At 42.0% G+C, this 24,965-nt stretch overlaps 1 protein-coding gene across 1 annotated transcript in view; it reads right to left on the bottom strand.

Moving 5' to 3' along the window:
• Nucleotides 1-24,965, bottom strand: part of USH2A (usherin) — a 642,051-nt gene that overhangs the window by 466,820 nt on the left and 150,266 nt on the right. The window contains exon 20 of the mRNA XM_059717779.1: nt 18,140-18,370. Coding sequence (XP_059573762.1) covers nt 18,140-18,370 — 231 coding nt within the window. The remainder of the gene's footprint in view (nt 1-18,139; nt 18,371-24,965) is intronic.

Below are 24,965 nucleotides of genomic sequence, written 5' to 3'. Positions count from 1 at the left end.
TGGGAGCTTGTTCCAAATTCTGGTGACCCTTACACAGAAAATGTTTTTCCTTATACCCAGTCTGAATTTATATCTCTATCAGCTTATGCCCATTAGTCCTCATCCTCCCTTGAGGTTCCTTTCTGAAGAGTTGCTCCCCTAGATCTTGATGCTCACCCCTGACATATTTGTAGGCAGCTACCATTACATCTCAGCCTTCTCTTACTCAGACTGAACAGGCCCAGGTTCCGGAGTCTTTCCTCATAAGGCATATCCTCCATGCCTTTAATCATATGGGTGGCCCTTCTTTGTACCCTCTCAAACTTATCCACATCCTTCTTGAAGTGCAGTGCCCAGAACTGGAAACAGTACTCCAGCTGTGGCCTCACCAATGCCAAATATAGAGAGGAGTACATCCCTGGATCTACTGGCAACACATCAGCTGATGCATGCCAGAGTTATATTTGCCCCTGTGACAACCTCACTGCACTGTTGGCTCATGCTCTTCTTCCACTTGATCATGACCCCCAGGTCTTGCACAGATGCTGCGTCAGCCCGTTGACCACCACTCTTTGTGTAGTTATGGTGAAGGTTCTTCCTACCCAGATGAACCTTGCACTTCTCCCTGTTAAACCTCATCTGATTTTGTTCTGCCCATAAATCTAGTATGTCAAGGTTGTCCTGGATTTTTACCCTATCCTCTGATATGCCCATGTTTCCCCACAGCTTGGTATCATCTGCAAACTTAATCACTGAGGTTTCCACCCCAGTAATTAATAAAGATGTTAAAGAGCACGGGTCCAAGCACCAATCCCTGGGGGACACCATGGGAGATGGCCCTCCAGGGTGAGACCATCCCATCAATTACAACTCTCTAGGAGTGGCCTCTAAGCCAGTTGTCCACCCACCTCACTATAGACTGGTCCAGCCCTGTACCCTCCAGTTTGTTTGAGAAAATTCCATGGGAAACAGAATCAAAGGCTTTATTGAAGTCTAAGTAAATGACATCAACCTTGTGTCCCTCATCCAGATGGTTAGTTACCTGCTCATAGAAGGACACAAGGTTTGTCAAGCATGATCTACCCTTGACAAAGCCATGCTGGTTGCTTCTTAACACCCCATCAGTTACCAGCTTGTAACTGATGGCCTCCTTAATACATTTTTCAAAAATTTTACCCAACACCGAAGTCAGACTGACTAGTCTGTAGTTTGCAGGGACATCCCTCTTCCCTTTCTTAAAGATGGGCACCACATTGGCCCTCTTCCAGTCATCTGGGACCACTCCCAAATTCCATGGCTCTTCAAACAACTTTGCTGCTGCTGCTATGAGCTCAGCCAGTTCTTTCAGGACTCTCAGATGCAAGTCATCTGGCCCAGAAAACTTGAAAACATCCAAGGTGTTGTAGGAGATCCATCACCTTTTCAGGACTGATTTCATGTAGTCTGCTGTCTCCCCAATTCCCTGGGCCTATGGTCAGGTGAATAGTAGGGCTGTGCAAGGCTTTGGGCAGAGCTTTGTATCTGGAGAAGCTTCAGATGCTTCAGGGTCTGAAGTAGCACATCCGGGCTGAAGCACTGGCCTCGTTCGGCTTCCCAAAGTGGTTCGGAGCTCCCGAAGAGCTTCAGAGCCGCCTCAGAGATCCAGCCATAGGGTATAATGGGGAAACAATAAAATATCTATAACTTTGTTGTTTTTTGTCCGATTTGGATTAAATATTTAGGGGTGGTAGACTCTGCATAGAGCACAAAGCCTGCCAAGTTTCAAGACAATCAGTGCAGGGGTTTGGGGGGAACAGTACCCCAAATTCTTGAAAGCAAAACTCATGTCACATCTAGGTGTTACAATATAGTGGGGTGAAAACTGCGGGAGTGGTAGCTCTTACTGAAGCCACAAATCCTGCCAAGTTTTAAGAAGATCGGTGCAGGGGTTTGGGGGCAACTGTACCACAAATTCTTGAAAGCAAAACTCCTGTCATGTCTATGCGTTACAACACAGGGGGGTCAAAGCTGCAGAGCTGGTAGCTCTTACTGAGGCCACAAAGTCTGCCAAGTTTCAAGAAGATCGGTGCAGGAGTTTGGGGAGAACTGTCCCTCAAGCTGCAGACAAGCAAAAATGGTGCCATGGGTGCTGTGGGACTGACAGTCTCTGCCTCGGGGCAGGGAGGGGAGACACTGCTGCAGGCCTGGCTGCTAAGCTGCTGTGTTCCCAGTTACCAATCAATCAACCATGATTCACTCAGGGACAAGGGACCAGCTCAATACACAGGACCTAGCTACCGCATAATGACTTAACGAGTATCAATTAGTACCTACAAAACCAGGCTAAGGAGAGGAAAGACTCAATACAGACAATCAACTGCCCCAAGACAGAGACAGTCTTGGCTCGAGTTTTGCCTGTCAGCAGCTAGGGGTGCAGGGCCCCAGAACCCCCTGCACCTATCTCCTCGACAGCTGGCAGGCATCACAGCAGGTGCCACCACCCCTGCAGCTGTCACCCTGCTGCACCTTAACACGCGCAGTGTCACCCATGGCATGAGTTTTGCTTGTCTGCAGCTTGAGGTGCAGATTCCCCCAAACCACTACACCGATACCCTTGAAACTTGGCAGTATTTGTGGCCTCAGTAAGAACTACCACCCCTGCAGTTTTCACCCCCCTGTGGTGTGACACACAGCCATGACAGGAGTTTGGCTTTTAAGAATTTAGAGTACAGTTCCCCCCAACCCCCTGCACCAATCTTCTTGAAACTTTGCAAGTTTCATGCTCTCAGCAGAGGGTACCATTCTTGCAAATTTAATCCAAATTGTACAAAAAACAACAAAGTTATAGATATTTCATTGATTCCCCATTATACCCTATGGCCAGATCTCTGAGGCGGCTCTGAAGCTTTGGCCAGATCAAGGCAAAATCCCGGTCTGGAGCTCCGGACTGGATTGCAGCCATCCGAAGCAGCCAGATCCAAAGCTGGATCGGATTGCTGCCAACTCGCACAGGCCTAGTGAATAGGCCCCATTTGATTTCAAAAATACCAATTTGAAATATGTATTTAGAAGCTCTGCCTTTTTGTGGGGATCGACTGTGGGCTGCTTCTGAGTATTCAGTAGGGGTCCCACAGTGGAGCCTGATTTTTTCTTCTTCCCTATGTATCTATAGAAGGACTTTTTGTTGTCCTTTATTCTGGTTGCCAGCTTGATCTCCATGCCTGCCTTGGCTTTCCGTGTCTCGTATCTGCAGGCCCTGGTGATATAGGTGTATTCCTCTCTGGTTGCTGAACCATTCTTCCATTGTTTGTAAGCTTTTTTTCTTTTTCAATAGCTCCATAATACCCCTGTTGAGCCAAGCAGGTCTCTTGGCTCCTTTTCTGCTTTTTGTCTGTGTGAGGATGACCTATTTTTCAGCAGTGAGAATTGCCTCCTCAAGGAAGCACCACTGTTCCTGAACTCCCAAATCATCCAGCCGCTGGTCACAGAGGGCCTCTCCAACTAGCCTCTTGAGTTTGCTAAAGTCTGCCTTTCTGAAATCTAGGACTTCTGTTCTGATGACTTACTTCCCAGTCTTACAGTGGATGGTGAAACTAATCAGGTCATGCTCACTGTTGCCCAGAGTACTACGAATCCTCAGGTCACCTATGATGTCCTCCCTTTTGGTCAGCACTAAATCCAGAGTGTCCTTACCACTAGTAGGCCCTTCCACAACCTGTCAGAAACAGACTGTCTATTGTTGCCAAGAAGTTGGCTGACCTGCTGGAGGTGGCCGAATGGTGTTCCCAACAGATGTCAGGGTAGTTGAAGTCACCCATGACAAAAATATTTCTAGTGCTAGCTGCCTCAGTCAAGTCTCTTGAAAATGCCTGATCACTCTCCTCTTCTTGGGAGGGAGGCCTGTAGTGGACTCCAACATCAGGTCTCCCTCTCCTGATCCCCCTTTATCCTGACCCAGATGGTCTCAAGGGACCCTTCCCTGCTGCCAAACGTGACCTGTGGGGAGGGGTACTTTCTTTCACATAAAAGGCCATACTTCCTCCCAACCTGATCCTTCCTATAATGCCTATAGACCTCAATATTCACTGCCCAGTCATGTGTGTCATCCCACCAGGTCTCTGTCAACCCAATCAGACCAAATTTCTTGTCTACCAGAAGGAATGTCAGTTCCTGTTGTTTATTTCCCATGCTTCTGGCATTCCCATAAAGACACCTGGGTTCTCCCCTACTTACCTCAGGTTTTCTGTCACACTGCCAGTGTCTCTAGGTGTCAGTACTTATCTGCATATGCATTGCTTGAATGCCCTCCCATGTGTCTAGAGGATTTGTGTACAGCAGTAGAACCTTCTTCCCTGCCCCCAGACATGCCTAGTTTAAAGCCCACCTCAACAGGTCAGCAACTCTCATAGCAAAGAGCTTCTTTCCTCTACTTGTGAGATGAATACCATCCCTTGCGTGTATACCACTGTCATTAAACTGTGTACCAAGGTCGAGGTATCCAAAGCCCACACAGTAACACCATTTCCTAAGCCTTTGGTTGACCTCCTCAATGCACTCCTCCCAGTCAGAGGTCATGGCCATTGGAGGGAAGATTGAGAAGAAGACCACTTGGGCTCCTAGCTCTTTGAGCTTCACCCCCATGGTCTTGCACATATTGTGCTTGATGAAAAACACACCTCCTGAAGCCTCAGAGAAGAAAGGACAACAACTGCTACAAAACACTTACAGAATGTGGCCATAACTTCTCTCCACTACACTGACCAGTTTACATCTGGGGTGTACAATCTCCAACCCATAGGCCAATTGCAGGCTGCCAAGCTTTGGAATCTGGTCTGCAGAGCTCCCCAAGGGTTGGGAAATTTGACAGCAGAGGAGTAGTAGTAGTTAATACTGCCAACCCTCCCAGCTGCCAAAATCTCAACCCCTACATGGTGGCCTGGAGCCAAGTGACAACCCTCCCCGTGCATAGCCAGATTGGAGTCAGCCAGCACCCCCTTACCTCTGCATGGGTGGTTTGGGGTCAGTCCATGCCCCCTTAACTCCTCCCAATGGGTCCAGGCCTTGCTCCTTTCCTCCTGCATTGTTGAGCCACATCCCTTTCTCCCTGTGGGGCTAGGTTGGGACCAGGTCAAGTCCCCTTTCCCCTCATAGCAAGATGGGGGGTGGGCTGCCCCGACATATCCCCTCTCTCTGCAGCTGGGTGTGGCCCAACCACACCTGCTGCAGGTGCCAGATTGGGTCCACTGGCTGGGTCTGGCCCACAGTGGGACTGGGCATTGTCCATCCAATCCACTAGGCAAAAAGTTTGAGCATCACTGATTTATATCATGGCTCCATTCTGCCCTCCCACCACCCCCCATCCAGCAGGCAGCTCCCAGGAGCAGAGAGCAATGTCCCAGCCCCAGTCAGGAGACAGCGGTCTTCTGACCCCATGCTTCCTATCAGCCCCTGGGCCAGAACCCAGGGGAAGCCTAGAGCTCCCCCTGGCTGCTGCAGGGGGCCAGTGCAGGGCTAGTTGGGGCAGAAGCAGACTGCTGCCATGAGCAGCAAATCTGCTCCCATGTCCCTTCATGTGTAGATGCCTGGCTGGGGTGAGTTTACTCTAAAGTAAATTACTCTAAAGTAAACCCACCCCAGAACATTTGCACATGTAGACATGCCCACTGAGAAGTATCTTATTCCAGAGTCCCACGGACATCAATCAAGCTATCCTAAGAGTAAGCTACAATTTACCAAAATACGGGTATAACACTGATTCTTTGTCAAGAAAGTAAGAAAACAAGACACCAATATTTATTTTTTGATTTTTTTTTTATGTGATGTGTCTTATTTGTGATAGTCCTAGCAGATATGCTGTGCTGTAGTGTGCTTCTCTTACAATGGGCCTTTGTCCATACCTCAACAATTACATATGCACTACGAAGAGGTGATGACAAGGTATTTCTTAGAATTCTCATGTTTATATGCTAGGGGAAGTTCTAGTCTGTTTTTTAAATTAAGAATCTTGCCAGCACACACTCAATAAAATCAAAAGTGACTGCAGCAAAATGCAGGGAAATGGCTGCTTCATAAAGAGTGGCTGCTTATGTGACTATTTCACTGGTGATTATTTGGGTCCTGATCCTGACACCAAAAACAGAGGCTTCTAGAACCAATTTTAAGATAAGTATGAAAGCTACTGCTTTCACAGCTGTACTACTGGAGTTATTACCTACTCAGCAAGTTTGCTTACAAAGAGAGGACTATTAAATTTTAAACCCAGTAAACCCAAATACCACAGAATATTGGCCATAAATACTTTGGCACTGGAGCTTTTGCAAAGTTCCAAAAAAAGATAGCTAAACTATGGATGTATGCCAGAACATGTACTACTTAGCTGACTAATAAGTTGTAAGACATAAATATGAGAATTCATACACTAGTAGAAAACTGAGGGGGGGAGGCAGGGGTTGTACTAGGTACCATAAATCCTTTTAAAATCATAAAAAGGGGGAGGGGGCAGATGCTTGATACTGATAGAAAGTGTGTCTGTGCCTAAAAAAAAACAGTTCTTAGTGAAAAATATTACTCCTGTAATGCTGGCAAGGTCAGTATCAGCTTGGTGTATTTGCTACTTAAGTCCCTGTTGTGCATGTTAGAAAATGTTTTAAGATGTTTTGTTCATGAAACAGCACAGTTCACTTTGTTGTACCAGAACACTCCTTTTTCTTTATATCTAGCTCCCCTCTCCTCCTATCTTTAGGCTTCCTGGGATTAGGAAAGAAGGAAGAAAGGAATGTCTTTTTCAAGATGAACCTCTGAATTCATTTTAAGTACAAGGACTAAATTCTAGCTAAAATGGCTCCATCAATGGCTATAAGAAAGAATATGAAAGAATGGTTCCTCATCTCACTGAAGCCAAACAGGTCATGATGAAGAACAAGACTTTCTGTGAAAAGAAGTAAAATAAAGAGGAAGACATAGATCCAAATTGTTTTTGGTTTTTTTTTACAACAAGCTGAATCCAAGGAATGAAGATTAATGGCTAGGTTGGTATGAGATTTAACACGGTCTAATTACGGTCTAGTTACACATTCAACTTAGACCATACTAAGAGCACTTAAAATGCAAATGTCCACATGTTAAATCTCATTAGCTTGTGCTAAATGTCTCTGAGCAGCTCAAAGTTATGCCACTTCAAGCAAGGGTTAAATCTGGGCCATAAGATCTATCTCTGTTAGGGAATTTCAGTGTGCTTCATGGAGATAAAACAAGCCATTTGCAATCATCCAGCATTGCAGGATATACTGCTCCAAGCTACTCCCCACCCCACTCAGGACAGGAATAGACCCTAGATGTCCTGACTCTTAGTCATGTCCCTGCTCTACAGCTCTCTAGTGGCAAGTCAGAGCTCCTGTACATGCAAGAAATGGTAGTAGCCTTTAACATGCTACTGCTCCTTGAATTCTAACTTTAATAGCGCTTAACATTCCATAGATTGTGTGTGGTCTAAGTGTAATATGTACCCTTTATCCTTAAATATCTAGCACCACTCAACAAACCTTAGGGGATGGAAACTTAGACCCCAAGCATTTTACATGATGCTTATGGAAGAATTCTTCAGAGATTATATTAATTAAATTCTCAGCTAATGGTTTTGTTGAGTCCTGTCTCTAAATTACTATACAGAATGTCTTCGTTTAATATGAGGAAATACCCTTGGGATAAAGTACTTTGCTGACTTTACTCTTTTAGTACAAGATACTCCTTAACTAATCACAAGATTTTCCTACCCCACTACATTGGATCAGGCACCCCATGAACCATGGGCCACTCACTGATTCCCACTCTTATCATGCCAGATCCAGGAAATGAAACAATGTAAACACTTTACCGCAGCTCCAAGCTTACATTAATAAGCACACCCAGAAAAATAGCTCTGGCACCTCAGTGAGGGCCTCTCTAAAATGGCTCATTGTCTCATTTCTATGATTTAGCAAGTAATAGTGGGAGATAGCATCAGCAGCTTTGGAAGCAGCATGAAAATAGTATGAACAAACCCTTAGTCTTCATATTGTCTCTTTCCAAATTAAGTAGTAAATGAAACTTTTCATACCATGGTGCATAGAAGAGGTTTGTTCTTTAAAATCTCACAATAGAGAAAAAAAAAAATCACCAATGGGAGATTGTTAAAGAATTATAAGTGGCCTCTTAACCATGGTCTACATAGGCAACAAGTTTTTTCTCTTTCTTTTTTTCAGCTGTCCTGGTCTTTCTGGTTTAAAAATAAAAGAAAGTATTGTACTCATTTATTTCAGGTAGTTATAGACCCCTGAGGCCTGTGAGACCAGAGAAACTGTGCCTATTCACCAGATAGAAGACCATTTCTATTCAAACTATGCCTTATTTCTGGCCATAAATACATTTCAGAGTTCCTGGAGGAGATCTAAACAATTTAAAATGTAAGAAATGCTTTTGAGGATGGGGAGAAGGAACTTTTGGAACCCAAAGAAGGTTATATTGGGCATTTATACATGTGTTCTGGGAGGTGAGGGGAGGGAACATTTAATAAAGTGCCCGGAGCATCACATGTATCAATATCCCTGCACTGAAAAATGGTGGCAGGGGCGCTTTAACTAAAGCTTGTTCAACAAGGTATATTTAAAGCACCCCCACCGCCATTTTTCAGCATAGAGATGCTGATACACATGATGTTGGAGTCTACTGGAGCACAGTAATTACCATACTCCAGTCTGCTCCAATGCACTGTAATTACAACACATCAGAGCAGCCTCGATGCACATGTATAGGTGCCCATGATTGGTTCCATTTGTCCAGACATAATTTTAACACCATCTAGGCAAAATGATTATTTGTCACCGTAGTACTGGAACAATCCCAATTTATCACAATCCTAGGAGGTTTTTTTGGGATGCCTGGAATGGCTTCATTTTTTTCATTGTATTTATCAATGAAAATACTGTTCCTCCTAATAACTACAAATTGTTAATTTAAGACTTGTTGCTATATATAGTTGAATTTACTCTGTACTTACTGGAATGGAAGTTTAGTATGATGAACATTTACAGTGAAGCCAATGCTGGAAACGTATAGTCACCATCAACATCCTTTTGCTCACAAGTGATGATAATAGCATTTGTTCAGTGTTCCATGACAACTCATTAAAAGAAAAAATGCTATTATTGAAAAAAAAATTCTCCAATCTAAAAAATACTCATATCTTTCTTGAGAGAGAAACTGGAAGCCAGAAGATCAGCACTAATTTTTTAAAATACTGTGACAGGGGGCAAGCTCAGGGTCGAGTCTCAAGTCAGCCTGCCTGCTTGTCTATGGGGCAGTCTGCCTAGTTTCACCTGCCACAACTTTGCTGTTCCCATAAACTGGTGGTATAATGTGGGAGGCTGCCCATTACATGTCTCAATACCAGGGGGCATGATCCACAGTGCTGAACCTCCCCTACACTGTGGCCCATGCCTCCCAGATGGCATCCAGGATCTTATAACTAAAGCCAGACCAAACTTAGTCCTCTTGTCAGGCCTCTTGCATGCACACATTCAAACCGACCCCCTGCCACAGGGGTCTCACTCATTCCACCTCACTTTCTCGCTGCACAATAGTGTGCCCCCTCCACTCTGCACTGCTCCCTCTTGGAGTGACTCTGTAGACCTTGGGGCTTATCTGATTCACTCCTTAGGTGGCAAATATACAGTCTTTTGGGCCTCTCCCATGACCCTCACCTGGGTAGTGGCCAGCCAATAATGTGACCTGGGCTAAGTTTGCCCTGGTCCCTCCCGAGACAACTCTATAGACTCACTAAACACTCTTATGGGGGTTTGCCCATGTGTTGTCCTTCAGGTCTACTCAAGTTCAACCCTACTCAACACCCACCCCCCACCCTGGGTCTGCCCTTCAGACTGTCTCACAGCCCTACTCAATCCCAAGTTATGCCCAGTCTTTCATGCAGTAAAAATGTACCCTACTTTGAGCAGGCCCAACTACTTCCCTCTTTCTGGGGCCACAAAACTTCCCTCTCCATCTAGGGCCACATAATTGCCTCGTATCTGGGGCCTCACAACTATCCCCTCCCTGGGGCCTCCAGCATTTCATTACCTTGTGGAGGCTCAGGTGGCCACAGCCATGCCTGGTCCCTCTCCTCTACTGGGGTCTTATACCTCCTAGGGATCAGGTGGCCATAGCCATGCCTAGCCCTTGTACCCATGGTGTTGTGGAGGCTAGGGGTTATTGAGGCACCCTGACCCACCTTTCACCAGGGGTCACAGTGCTGGTATTTGAGCGGGCCTGCCATGCCACTGACAGCCCCACCAGACCTCGCTTCCCCATCAGGGTGCAGTTTTAGGTCATTCCCAGGACCAGGAGCCTCCAAACCATCCCCCTAGCTCCTGCCCTTACCTCCAGGATGTTCTAAGCTGGATCTTGCTGCTCCCTCAGCTGCAAGCAGCTAACTGCTATCTCTGCCTGGCTGAGCTTTGTTTGAAAATGGCCACCTTAAACAGGCACCTGTTGGCTACCTGCTCCAGTCCTTAAAGTGGCAAGCACCCAAAGGTGTGCTGCCACAAATACGAAAGTAAATTGTTAAGACTATTGGGATATATAAAATACAACTGTAAAAGCATTCCACTTTTTACATAGAATATATGGTTTTCTTACTTTCTGATGTCAGACATAGTGAAGATATGCTTTTCTAATGATTACATCACCTGGAGGGTCATGAAGTATCTATATTTCAAACAAGGCCAAGGTATCTGACTGATAGTACCCTACCACAGAACATTTGCATTTGCAGTTATGTAACAAAGTAGTAATTTAATCAGAGAGATTTCCTTTCAGCAAATTGTATTTCATTTTTACAATTATCTGAACACCTTTCTTTTTCAGATATGTATATTTTATCTATGAGGAACATATTCAGATAATACTGCTTGATCTGGCTGTAAAAGAAAGCTTTTGTCTACTTCCCAAGAGCCACTACAGTTCAATATAATTGTCAGTTCCTGTTCACAAAAAGTTCAAATTCCAATGTAAAGTGCAGTCTTCTTTTTAATATGTAGGTGGTTATATGCATAACCTCCTCCTCCCATGTACCTGTCTTGTTACTTATTATTTGCTACCAAGTGGCTTAAGAATTTCTGTGGGATCAGCAGTCAAATAACAATCATCATCATATTTCTATCTAATTGCTTAAATCCAGTGCAAGCCCATTTCTGGTTCTAGGCTACTTCTCAATAGGAATTTTGTAGTGGTACTATGCTGTAAACCAGCAGCCAATAGACAGAAGTTAAGCCACCTGATAAATATTTCAAATATAGTTTTTTAGAAGTGAAATACTGCACCATTAACCTATTACCCTAGCATGTATCCCCTCTATATTTCAACATGAGGGCATTCTAAGATGAGCTTGTTGTGAAAGCAGTGAATTGTCCCTAGAAGATGTGAGCTCAAAGGCTAGCAATGGCTAATTACCTTCCCACTTTCTGCCTTTTGCTCTTATAGTTAGGGACCTCTTTGATTCACAATTTTGCAGATTTCATGGAAATCGTAAATTTGTGCTTTGTCCATGATATCAGGCAATGCCTGCAAAATCCATAGGAAAAAAAACAACCTTACTAAAAATAAAATATGGGAGCTGGCAGTCCTCATGGCTGCTGTGGTCCAGCCGTACAACCTGCCAGGGGTGAAGTAGGAGGAGGGTTACTGGCATAAAGGAGAGAAGCCATAATGGCTACTGCCCCTGCCCCTCACCACTGATTGGCTGAAAGGGCTGCCTGTTGTGTGGCCCTGTCCCCTCCACCAATCAGCAATGAGGGGCAGGTTTGTACGATAGACAGGTCTCTCAACTAATCAGCAGCAAGGAGTGGGGCGAAAGAGACCTCCTCAGCCAATCAGAAGCATGGGGAGGCTGCCATAAATCCAATAAAATGCCAGCCAGTCCCACAATCTGCCCATGAAATTGGCCTCCATGATTTAGGTAGGCCCATACTGGCTCAGATGATACAGTTGGGGTTGGTCCTGCTTTGGGCAGGGGGTTGGACTACATGCTTTCCTGAGGTCCCTTCCAACTCTAATTTTCTATGACTCTATAGTCCCTACCTTAGACCACAGCAATGTTTTCAAAAATTGTTCCCAAATGCAGTTTCTTTAGCTTCTCCTTGTAAGGAGACAAAAGTCTCAGAGCTCCAGACTGCTGAGGTGTCACTTGATGAGCTGAAATCAGGAACACTGATGATTCATGTGGATCCCTGCAGCTCAGCGCAGGGCTGCCAGAGCTGCCCATTTGTGGGGCCCAGCTGGAGGCTTGCTGGCAGTTGCCCTGCAAGTGGAACAGCTCTGGCCAGCCTCCTGCAGAACAGGGAATCCCCACCCAGCTGTGGGCTCACTGTGTGTCCCACTGTGTGTCCCACTGTGTGTCCCAGTAACTGTGTGTCCCAATGTGCACAGGGCCAGGAGAGCTTCGCCTGCCTCAGCCACAGCTGTCTCTGAGCTGTCCCCGTGTACATTGGGAGATTCCCTGCCAGCAAACCCCAAGCTGGGTGGGGATTTTTCTGCCCAGTGGAGGCCTGGCAGGAACTGTCCCACTTGTAGGGCAGCTGCCAGTGAGCCTCCTGCTGGGCCCCAGAAGTGGAACATCTCTGGCCAGCCCCCCACTGGGTAGGGATTAGTCTACCATGTAATAAAGCATCTTGTGTAGACATGCCCCTACGTATTTTACAGGGAGGCTAGGAGCCTAACCAGTGGCTGTAAGAATTCCACTACTGGGGACAGGCATCAAATAATTGGACTTCGCTAAGTCTGAGCCCCTTTTTGGATCTTGCTCTTAAGATTGCAATCTTCAAAGAAGCATAAGGTTGTTCTTTGAATTCCCTTTGAATTTAAATAGGATTTGGACACCTACTTTCTTGAAAATTTCAGCAGCCTTAATCTGTCCCTCCATTGAAGATAAATTCATTCATGCTTATGTGATACCAAGGCAATGGGAAGGAGGATGTGTACAAATCCCTGGACATATAAATTCAAAATCAATTACGTGTTTTTTCACTTTATCAGTTAATGTATAAAACACTAATCAATAGTCAACTTTAGACATATTCTGTACTAAATATACTATATAGTAATGGGGGGAAAGGTCACAATCTAAATAAGAAAACAAGGTTATCTCAGTAAATGTCACATCTTTTATTAGACCACCTGAATAGTTGGGAAAATTGTTCTTTACAAGCTTTGAGGTACAAGCGCCCTTCTTCAGGCATAGGGAGAGTCTGCTGGTGTTTGTCTCTTCTCTACAGTTGAATAGTGCCCAAAAACTTGTAAAGAACAATTGTTCCAAATATTCGGTTGGTCTAATAAAAGATACCACATTTGCCAAAATAACCATGTCTGCCTGTGCCTTTAGAGCAACACAGCAACAACCAACACCCCCAAAATAATCTAAATAAAAAATTCTAGCCTTGGCCTCTGTTCATATTCTCATGTTAAGCCTCCTCTTAAAAAGCAGAGGCCACCATCAAATCAGCAGAAAAGCATTTCTACTGCTGTTGGGACCATGATTATCTATTAAGAGGGAAGTTGATAGGTAAGAAGAAAACATAGAATCAAATTTTCTAATAACTTTGGAAAATTAATGACTTTAATTGGATGGGCATGGGCAATACCAACTGTGAACTGCAACAAAATGATAATTAATTGGTAAGTTACATTTTACTGAGTGAATTTTTGAGGACCCTCTGAAAAAATGTATTTACAAACACGGCATCCAGAGCATAAGAAGTTAATTTCCCATAGGTTACTGTCTTACACTTGCATGTGAGTTTTTATGTATTAAAATAAGCATATTTGAAGAGACCCTTTGAAAATTTCATCCTAAAGAGTCCAACTCCAAATGAAGCCGAGACATTTTAAACTGTAGCTCCCCTCCTTAACTAGGTACTAAATGAATGAGGCGGAAAAGAGAGAGAGAAGTCAATATTTTTTCTTTCCCATATGAAATCTGAACTATATGGACACATTATTAAAACAGTAGTCACTTAAAAAATAAAGCTTCTAAGCAGACCTCAAACTCATGGCAGTAGTGTAACTAGGGTAGGGAGACAGACAGCTGGTCCAGGCAGCAATTTAGCAAGGGGGCATAAAACTTATAACTGCCCCCACAGCTGCACAATTGCACTGGCAGCAGCTGGAACTTGCCAACACCCCAATGTGTCCCACTGCCCTGGGTGCTCAGAAGCCTTGTTATGCCTTTGCTCAATGGAAACATGTATGCTGGCCAGAACGTTTCATAAATATGTTAGGGCAGAAAAGTCATGATACTTCCACCTTCTGCAGATAGTGATTGTTCAAGGATGGTTATAAAAGCCACCACACTGACCTTTCTCAATTTAGTACCTCTCATAACACAAAATGTCTTTTGGGAACCCCCCAAAATTCTAGCAGAACAGTACCAGAAATGCTAATATGATATAACCTAAAGTAGCATCAGGTAAGTGGAATATGGACACTAACCTAGAACTTGAAAAATACAAGCTCAAATCTCTGCTCCATATAACATGGAGCTGATAGTAGAGGCAGGTATATATCATAGATATATCATATTTCATGGGGGTGATGTGACATGTTCAGATATTATAGTGATGAGGGAATAGATAAAGCCAAAATAATAACAGATTGCCTGGTGCCCATCTGTGGAAAGTAGAAAACACAGAAGTAGGGCATGAGTCCTTGGAATAATTCAGTCTCTCTCTTCAGTGAAATGATATCAATGGGTACCTTATACATTCCTCTGAGTAAGGAAATATTCTTTACAATTTGGGGAACTTGGAAGTCACTTATGGACAGCTCTGAAGGAAAAAAAAAACTGGATTCTTTACCTGACTTCCTCTCCATCTAATATGTACTCAGAGCACATTTCCTGTGCAGCTGGAGGCTTTGTTACAGACAGAAGGATGCTGCTTAGTGCAGCCAGTGTTTATTGCCTAACTTTTTTTAAAGATGAATTTGGAAAACTTCCCAGATAATACATCTGCCCCTATTACTTGCACCTCAGGGTATAAGACTGGACAAGAGACGCAGTGAGGACAACTACATTTATTAGCAATGAATAAACTGATCTATCTTTTTTTGATTAACAGTAGGTGATTCTACACCAAAAAAAAAGAGAAAAAAGATCCCTGTCTGCTGACTGGCTAATATGAGTTGGCACACTTCTATGTGAAAAATATACACAGCTGCATGCACAGTGGAGCAAGCCCTTCCATACAACACACTATATGCCCACTTCCTTATTTCAGAGTGGTGGGATGAAGGAAGAGATATGGGAAAGAAATAAGTTCAGAGAACAATTTAAAATATTATTTTACACTCCTTACAATTCTTTCTTTTGATCTTCTCCCACTTCAATTTTTTCCCTGCATCACATCTTGGAAGAGGTACTGAATCCAGATAATTTGCAACAAGAAACTACCCATATTTTTATTTCTGGGTAATTTATTGAATTGTCAGATACATACAATACCAAGCTGGCTGATTTAACCTAATTGCTGGGCATTATCTGCAGATGTCTGGACAACTTGCCTAACACATTTCAGTCCCAGCCCATCTCTATATACTGTAACTAACAGTTGGTCTTCACAAAAAGATCACATTTCAAAGCAATTAACAATTCATATTAATCCACAGCAATATGAAGGGGTTTTTATTTTAACATCTTCTTCTAACCAACATCCGTGAGTCTATTTCATCCATCTCCAAAGATGCTTCTCTGAGCCCATGGCTCTCAGCTTCTATAAAGAGAACAAAATTGCTGGAGGATCTGGCCCTTGGATATGTAAACCAGAAGGCATAACAAGGAGACATTTACTTTAACAAGCCCAGCTAGCTATCCCAGACACTGAAAGAAAATAAGATAATCAAGGGCTTTTGAGCAGAAGCATACAGAGATTGAAAGCAATATCCACCATTATTTGTCTTGGTTCAGACCAATGGGGGCGCAATATCTATCTCTGCTGGAGTGAAGAAACAGACTGTAAGCTTCATAAGATAAACTGCACCCCTTAATTTTGCTAAAAAGTAGATTGCAACAATGCAAGAAAACCATGGGATGAACAAATAAAAGACTTTCAGAAAACACGCAGTAGAAGGCACAGACTTTAGTATTAGGGAAACTAACATCAAGCTATTTGAGGTGAAAAGTGAAGCCTACTGACTGTTGTTACAGGTTTGTCATGCATAATCAGAGAAGCAACTCTTGAAACACTACAGTATTTAAAACATATTAAAATAGAGTGACAAGAATGAGCAGACTTTTAACTGACATACTGGTACTGAGCAAACTAACAGGATACTGTACTTAATTGATTCCAAGACAAGATTTCCTCCCCCCTGCCACCCCCTCATTTAACCTGGGAGGGAAAGCCCCTTGTTTTGAAATCATGTACTAGGTAGTGGTGAGGGGTGGGGGAAGCTGATACAGCTCTGGCTCTGGCCCTGGCCCCAAACCCAGGTCAGGGCTGGAGCTGCAGCTACAGCTGCTGCCTGCCCACTACACTACCTTTGCAACCCCTGCCCCATCTCCCACCCCCACCTTACTTCCCCTGTCTTCCCTCTGCTGCTTATGCCTGCCCCCTGCACCCCCACCAGCCTTGGGCCCTTACCTTCCTTGCCCTCCATCTCTCACCTGAGTCATCAGGCTCCATTCACACTGCAGCCTGGGGCACAGGGCACAGCCCCAGCCCAGCCCCGTAGCAGTGATGCTGGTTCCACACTTCTGCTACAGGCTCAGGCTGAGGCAGGGATGAAACCTGCCCATGCAGAGGAAGGGTAAGGGGTAGGAGGCGACTGCAGGAAGCAGAGACTGTGGTTTGCTGGGAAGGAGGGAAAGGCTTTGGGGGCAGCAACAAGGGAGAGTAAGTGAAGCCCTGTCACCCTCACTGCCTCCTTCTCCACCACCTACCACCCCACTGCCTCCCCCACTACAGGCCCACCATATGCCTCCCCCACCACCTGTCCCTTTACTGCCTCCCCAGACACCTGATCCCCTACCCCTGCTTTCCCTACTAGAGTGATGGTAAGGCTGAATATAGAGACAGTCCTCCAAAAATTACATTCTATGCATAGAAAAGTATAAGAAATTTATGGATTTTCCATTTATAGAGGGGCAGTTGTCTTAAATTTAGAGCCATCTTGGATTCGGGTAAATATGGTACAAGACTAAAATTTGGCACCGCTCAAGTCAGCACGTAACAGGTAACCAAAGGAAGTGATTGCTTCAACCTTCACCTTTTTAATCAGATTCAATTTGCTCCATGAGCTGGCGTCACAAAATAACTTGATCAGTTAGACCTGGACACTTCTCAGGTAACCCAACTTTCCATTGATGCCCTAGAAATGTACAATTGCCTCATTCTTAAACTGAAGGCATTTGTAAAAACTGATTCTTTCAGGAGAGCGCAATGAAATTTACAGGCTTTCCACTGGAAAACCTTACTGTCCTATGTTAGATGCAGTCAGAAAGAGGGATTATGATTGACAGTGGCCCAGAAATTGTATAATTATTAGTACCAGAAATTCTGACAGATTGACAGCTCCCCATTATACAAACACACATCCAGAATACTGGTATTCATAATCACATCATATTGTGTCCCCTGAACTCTTAGGCAGATTAACTCTCAGAACACTAGGAAAAATCTCTCTGAGGAATTGGGCAAAGAGGGTTTTTTCCAGTTTTTAGACCACCAAAGGAAACCTAAAAGATAGAAGAGGAGGAAATGTGTTCTAGAACTGGTAGTACATTCACTGGTGAGCTTCTCCATCCCCTCCCCCCACCCCAGAGATATAAAAAAAACCCCAGCTTATACTTACCACTGAAAGATTTGCGAAGTCTGCAGCAGCATATACCATGGTTTGTGTCCCAGTCTTTGAGTCCAAGGGAATAAAAATCCCACATGTCCAATAAGTTTTTCTACAGGCTCGTTATGTGAGATTTTGTAACAGTCAAATGAATGCATTCAGTTATAGACTTAACAGAGCTAAAGTGGTCTTTATGCAACTAAGAATCACGCTATGCTTGTAAACTAAAATCCAAAGACTTTGCAATAAAAAATTATATTGAATGGTAAAACAAATACAGAGTACAATCTGAACACTGTGTAAGTAATTTAAACTCATTTACCTGTAAAGTACATATTGGCAGGAAGAGCCGAACTAGGGAATTTGAAATATCCATTTCCTGGGAAACGGATTCCTTTCATTACTTCTACACTCGATGAAGCTAAAGATGAATCCATCCTTTCCAGCTGGTAGATGGGAGAAGGCCCATTAAGTTCTTTAGGTTCATTCCAAATTATCTTTACCGTTGTGTTGTTTACTCCTTCAGGATGAGGGGCATTAAGTTTTCTTGGAGCTGTGTATAGAAAAAAAAAATTGTTACATATGCATCACTGTCCAGACTACATTATTTTATTTTATTACACAGTTTGTTATTTTACTTACATGAAGCTGAAATAACATTGCATCTCTGAAAGTATCAGCAAAACATAGACTTATTTTATTCTGCACAATAGATTGTGTATAAGGGATCCTGTTTCAGTTTCTGATCTACTAAACAGTAAACGCAAATCTCCACAGAACCCCTCTGCTCTGCTATGGAACTAATGGAAAGCCTCACAGGCCATGTCCACATGAGTGGGGATGTTTGGTTCCCCAGAGACCAAACATTGTGCATGTTTGGTTACCTGGGGACAACTAGCAGCGGCATACCCTGTTACCTCTAATTGTTCCCACAAATGCCTGTGCCACATGTCCTCTGATGTGCAGCAGGTTAACCCAGGTGGGGTAGAGGAGGCTGGGGCTGGCCCTAGCAGCTTTACCTGGGCTCCTGGGACTGCAGCAGTGGAGATCCTGCCGCTTGAAGCCTGGCTGGCAGCTGGAGCGTGGCTCCGGGTGGCCAGGCTCTGGTTTTGAATGGCACATACTGCTGCCACAATCGCTGCTTCACTTTTTTTTTTTTTTGCATGGGTTTTTTTTGACCCCTGGATATTGAGGGGTCAGCCCCCCTCCCCACCCACCTACTGCACTGCTCCCTTGTTGAATGTGCAGTATGTAGTACAGTCAGAACAGCTGAATGTGCGGTTAGTGTCTGCGGGGCCACATACCTCACAGCCTTTCTCGTTTGGGCGTGGCCATAATATTTAGAGATGCCTACTCTCAGCCCAGTAGCAGTGCCTCATTTGATTCCTCAGACATGGTTCCCTATTGTGCTTTGAACACAGAAAATGGGTTATATAAACCCTGCGGAGGCTTAAAAATCTGAAGTAACTCCTTCATACAAACAGAGTTGATTTTATCTCCATGATTAAACTCTTAGGTTTAAATCCTGCTTTGATTTCTCTAGGGTTCCTTGAAGGCACATGCCCCATAGAAAAGGCTCAATAAAGAGCTAGAACCCAAGTTCAGAGGAGGAATTTGACTCCTTAACAAGGTCCAGGTATATTTTAACATCTTGGTATATAATATTACAAAACTTTTGCCACTAGATGAACTAATCCAGGACAGAAAGAACACAGCAGAGTATTGAGGGTCAGTACATGAGTGATTGCACTCTAGTATTAACCTTTCTGTTCCTCATAGTATATCATTCAATAAGCAGTCTTCATGTACACTGATAATAGCCAACACAAAGGAATGTTGCTTTGACTTCCTTGCCTGAAAACTGGTTTGCTGCAAGACTCTATGAAGCTGAAACAAGATTGCATCTGAAAGTATCAGCATGAGATAGAGTTTTACGCTATTACAATGGTTTCCCTATTACTAGGACAAACGGATGGGTCAATCTATAGTCGAATTATGAAATACATTCTTTACGTTTTTTAAAAACACTGTACACTAAGCCACTGGAGGGCAGCATGACCTGTTTGGATAATGAAGTGACGGTCATGCAGGTGTGAGAGGAACTGATCAGCAGCAAAACAGTGGAACTACCTATTGTGCATGGGTGATGTACAATCGGTTCTTTACTATTTATGGAATCCATATTCATTTTATATTGTTAACAAGCCCCTTTCTCTCACTTTCACTGTGACATTAATACATATTTAACAACTAAAAGTTCACTTTATGCACAAGTAAAGAGACAGTGGAGAACATGTTAAAGTTTGCCTGTTTCCATTATGACTTAGTATATGCCACCAAACTCTTTTCAGGAATATTATTATAGGGACTAAAATGCAGGTCTTCACAATCTAATCTATTGCTTTACAAAATGCTAGTGTATGAGTTCATTGTACAGAGTTTTATTTAAAATGAATTAGTAATATCTATTCTTGCCTTTACGGGATCAGTAATATGTTTTTCCTTCCTTTCATTAACCTGTAGGATATTATTATTTCTTTTCTTCCTACTTGATAAATATTCCTCTTGAAGATAATCCCTCCCCACAAACACCAAACACATTATGGGTTGTAAATTCCTGTTTAACCATCATTTATGACTTCACAGTCTAATTAGTATCACATGATACGTTAGAAATTTACCATGTCAAGCAGTGCAGCGTGAGGTCATAAGCTTTCCCTGAATAAGTAGGGCAGAGCATTAGTGAATCGTAGTATTAATGCACAGGTTTAAATAGAACACATGGCTTAACAATCAAAACTTCACCTTTGAAGAGAATTGGTGAACGTCAGCATTTTAAACATGAACACAGAGGTTGAGCCCTTTGGTTTGGCTTACTGATGCTAAAACACAAATGCTAAAATTCATTATCCCTAAATTGTACACAGTTAGCCAACACATAGTCACAGTTATGACAACAACTGTATCTCCCTTAAAAGTCCACCGTTAATAAGTGGCAGTTGCTTGGACTGTAATTATGGCATCCCTGCTACCCAAACTTGAAGCTTTTATGGGGCTTATGCAATTAACTACTTAAATGCATCGTAACACTTGCTTCTCTGACAGGGAAGTATTGATTTTTTAATCATTTTCAAGTCTCCTCTAGCACAAATAAATGTACTACAGTTACAGTTAATGCACTGTGTACACGCATTAAACACTGGCATGACACAATTTATTATTTTGTGATATATGGAATAGAAGCCTAGCCTTTCAGAAAGTAACATCTTTGCTATAACATTCGTATTTAAAATACAATGTCCTTGGGACTTGAGAATTCTCTTGCTTGCCCACAATAACAGTATTCTTAATACATTACTACCAAAGTCCAGAACAAAAAAAAGTGAAAATAAATCTAACATTGGACCTTTATGCTACTAAACACTGAAATTAAAAATATTCAAGCCTAAAAGATACAGTATAAATTTTCCTAAAGGTGTCACTGTGGTACCTGTAGCTACTTTGTGAAGATGAATTGACTATAATTTTACCTATTTAATTTTTTTCAGTCACATTCTGTTAAGACACATCTGTCAAAATAATGAGCTTACTGTATTTTAGTAGATTCAAAGTCACATTTTGTATATTTTAATTATGTGGTTTTAATGTCTTGCTATATAATACATGCTTAATATATTATAAATATAAAACAGTATTTAAAAGCCCATGATTGCTGCATGCCACTGTGTAACAGAGGGCACAAAAAAGACCTATAAAGACAGATGGCCCATACGTTTATGTTAAAGTCATATATCTAAATATAGATGTTGCTACATAGGTCATTACAAATAAGCCTTTCCCATGTGTGTGAGCACACACACACATATGAAGTTGGTAAGTGAAAAGCAGTTAATTCTGTTTTGTTTGAAATAATATCATTTTAGTTTTAGAATCTAAGACAGATGCCAGCATTTCACTCTGAACAGATGGTAATTCCATCTAATAGTGCATCTCTGTATTAGTAAGGTCTGTTGTGTATACAAACAGTAATAAACACTAGGTAAGGATCAAAATAAATTTTAATTGTTGACATTAAATTCTGGCAGCCACAGTTCTAAGGATACAATATTCTTTTCACAAGTCTGTCAGGTTTACTAATATAGGCACTATGGCTTTTCCATAGACTGCCAGATTCCTGTCCCAATAATAATGTGTTCACACCAAGGCTACTAAATCTTTACCAGTCTACATGCTTACATAAGTTTGAATGAATAATTTTCAGTGTCTTTCATGTAGATGATTGTGTACCCATAAATATTACCCTGCAATTAGGAATTTAAGGTTTTCAGGAAGTGCTTGTGCTACTTCAAAAGGTAGCAGTAACAGTAAAGGACATAAATACATACACTTTTGATTGCTTTCCATTAGAGTTCATAATGTAACCTATACAAATGAGAGTGGTCATGAACCTAACAACTGTTTTTTGGGGAGAAAATTTCAGGAGGCCATCATATTTACTTTAGTTTTATTTAGCTTGAAAGTAAATGTGTGGATAGAGCCAGACATCCTTCAGTATCCTTACTGCTATTGATCTGCAAGACCTTACAACTGCTATAGCATGCCCAGTACAAACTCTGCTTTCCAACACACTCCACAGTAAGCTGTCCTTAGCTGCTTTTGGGTAGGGTGACCTATAAATCTAATAATAAATAAATAAATAGAATCAATGTGTCAGCAGTAAATGAGTTAAGAAATAGTGCTTGTGTCCTCCTTCAGAGAATCATTTCAGACCTTTTAGGAGAATGTTTACAACATTTGGGAGGGAAATTTTTATGTTAAAGCAAAATTCAAAGATACCCATAATGGCTGTCAAGAAACTATCTAATAACAACATGCATGTGTTATAATCATATATCTTTAAAAATAGATGTAATATACAGTATTTTTTTTTTAAATCATGAAAAATATATTGCTTCCACCATATGGGACAACCAACGACTCACCAACCGATTTAAGATGCAGCATATTGAGCTGACCATATGTTACAGTGCTGTTGAATGGCTGAGTGATTCATGCCCGTCACATTCTAGTATATCAATTAAAGCTCCTTGAAGTCTGCATGATTTGTGTCTCTGTTATTAAACCCTGCTAATTCATCCCACTTACACATCTGTTATAAATCTCTAGGAGTGCTGCATGATTCATGGCAATCTGTGAGCATGGTACAGCAAATTCTTCTCCTTGTAATTAACAGTAAATTGTTTTACTGCCATGCAATGAATTTTTCAGTTATATTGCAAATGAACTCCTAAATGCACGGTTCTTTCCTAAGAACTGACTTATATCATTAGGCAATTAAAAAGTATTGCTTTGAACCAAAAGCTTTTAATCAAGAGAAATACAACTTAAACACAGCTTTAAAACCATGCAAATTTGACATACCGGCAAAAGAATAATTTGAGCTAATTTCTGCAGTGTAATATGTGTTCTGCTGGGAGAACAAACAAATAACTTTTGGCTTCCTACTATTTTACTGAGGCTCAAAGAGCAGTTTAACTACAGCTTGAACACTTGGCAAGACAAGTTTGAGCAGATACTGTTTATCTCAGAAGTTACTTAAGTCATCTGTCATTACCAAATTTCTCAGATTACTTTACACTTCTCTAATTGTAAAAAAGTGCCTTTATTCTTGAAATAAATAATTGGATAATTAGCCAAGCTGAATCATCAGAGGATTCCAGTGCTGTTCAAGTGTTTTTGTCAAAGGTGAAGCAAATTCATTTCAGCTTTGCCTCTGCAGCTTTCTGAAGAGGCTTTGATTTTTTTCCCCCCCGTCTACATTCTTGGCAGCAGCCTCAAATTCATGAGTCCATACATCAAGTCAGTAGTTTAACAACAAATGAAATTAAATTCAAAGAAGGGAAACTAATTGAAGGACAGCAACAAAAGTGTTTGGTAATGTGCTTTTTAATACGGCATGCCACATTTGCATGATAATTTTTCCTTTTTAGCATGGAGCAGAAAGTGACTAGCTTAATGAGGGATTATTCACGACAGGAATGAACAAAATGCATTCATAACTAAGAACAAAGATTGTATTATGAAACGAAAACAGGCAACTGCCGAGAAGAAACTGGATGATTGGTTTATGCATTATGAATAAAAAGGTAGAAAAATATTTATATTAGTATTCACTAATGACTATATATACAAGATTGTTGTAATTAAAATTATAAATTAACATATTAAGAGTGCTTGTTTAATCACTTTGGGTCCTATTCATAATGAAAAGACTTATGTACATGCATGCAAAACAATGTGTGTTTTCAGACCAGAAGCAAACAACCATCATATTTTACTTTTGAAACAGAGAAAAAACTTAATGCACTGCTAATTACCTGTTTAATGGGATATGGGTGGTTTTAAAACTGAGGCACAGCATTGTGCAGAAAAGCAACCTATGATGGGTATAAGCAAATGATTCATTGTTACTGTAAATGGAATGTTGCACTCCAAAAGGGCTTGCACTGGACTTTATTCGTAAGCGGATAAAAATGGGCAAATTGCTCAGATTAAAAGGGTAATCAAAAAGAAAATGGCATCAAGGTGTATAAGACAGCACAAACAGGCCATCAGCATCATTATCCCAGTAAACCCAGAGGCAACTCCATAGCCACCAATACAACTGCTTGAGGAGTCTGCCAAGAAGCCAGATGCAGCTGCTGCTGGAAGAATATCTTCTACAAATTAGCTTCTGAACCCTGTAATTGCCATCAAAAGCACAGGATCAGAAATACAATGTGCTGGGGTAAATAGCAGCAATCTTGAGGCTCGGTTTTGGTACCTCTTCTCTAAATAATGCTCTAAAATCCAAGTGTAAAAAAAATCTTAGAAAAGGACAAATGAAAGACAAACTTAATTACGAAAAGTAAGTTCAATCACATAGTAGTTAATGAAACATAGCTCTATAGATTGTTTAAGGCATGCTTTGACTATTTGATATTGAGATCTGTAGGATAAGCAATTGCTATACTGGTATAGTCCTCACACAGCTAATTCCTTTCTGCTGAAATGTCACAAACTTGAGGGGGGAAAAAAAGATAAATGTTTTTGTGTCTGACTTGCCTGACAGCAAATTTTGGAGCACCTGCATGTTTTGTGTTTGTGAG

The sequence above is a fragment of the Alligator mississippiensis genome, chromosome 1, assembly GCF_030867095.1.
Source record: "Alligator mississippiensis isolate rAllMis1 chromosome 1, rAllMis1, whole genome shotgun sequence".
Taxonomy (NCBI): Eukaryota; Metazoa; Chordata; order Crocodylia; family Alligatoridae; genus Alligator; species Alligator mississippiensis.
Note: the sequence above shows the minus strand (reverse complement) of the source record. Positions and strands in the feature narration are given on the sequence as shown.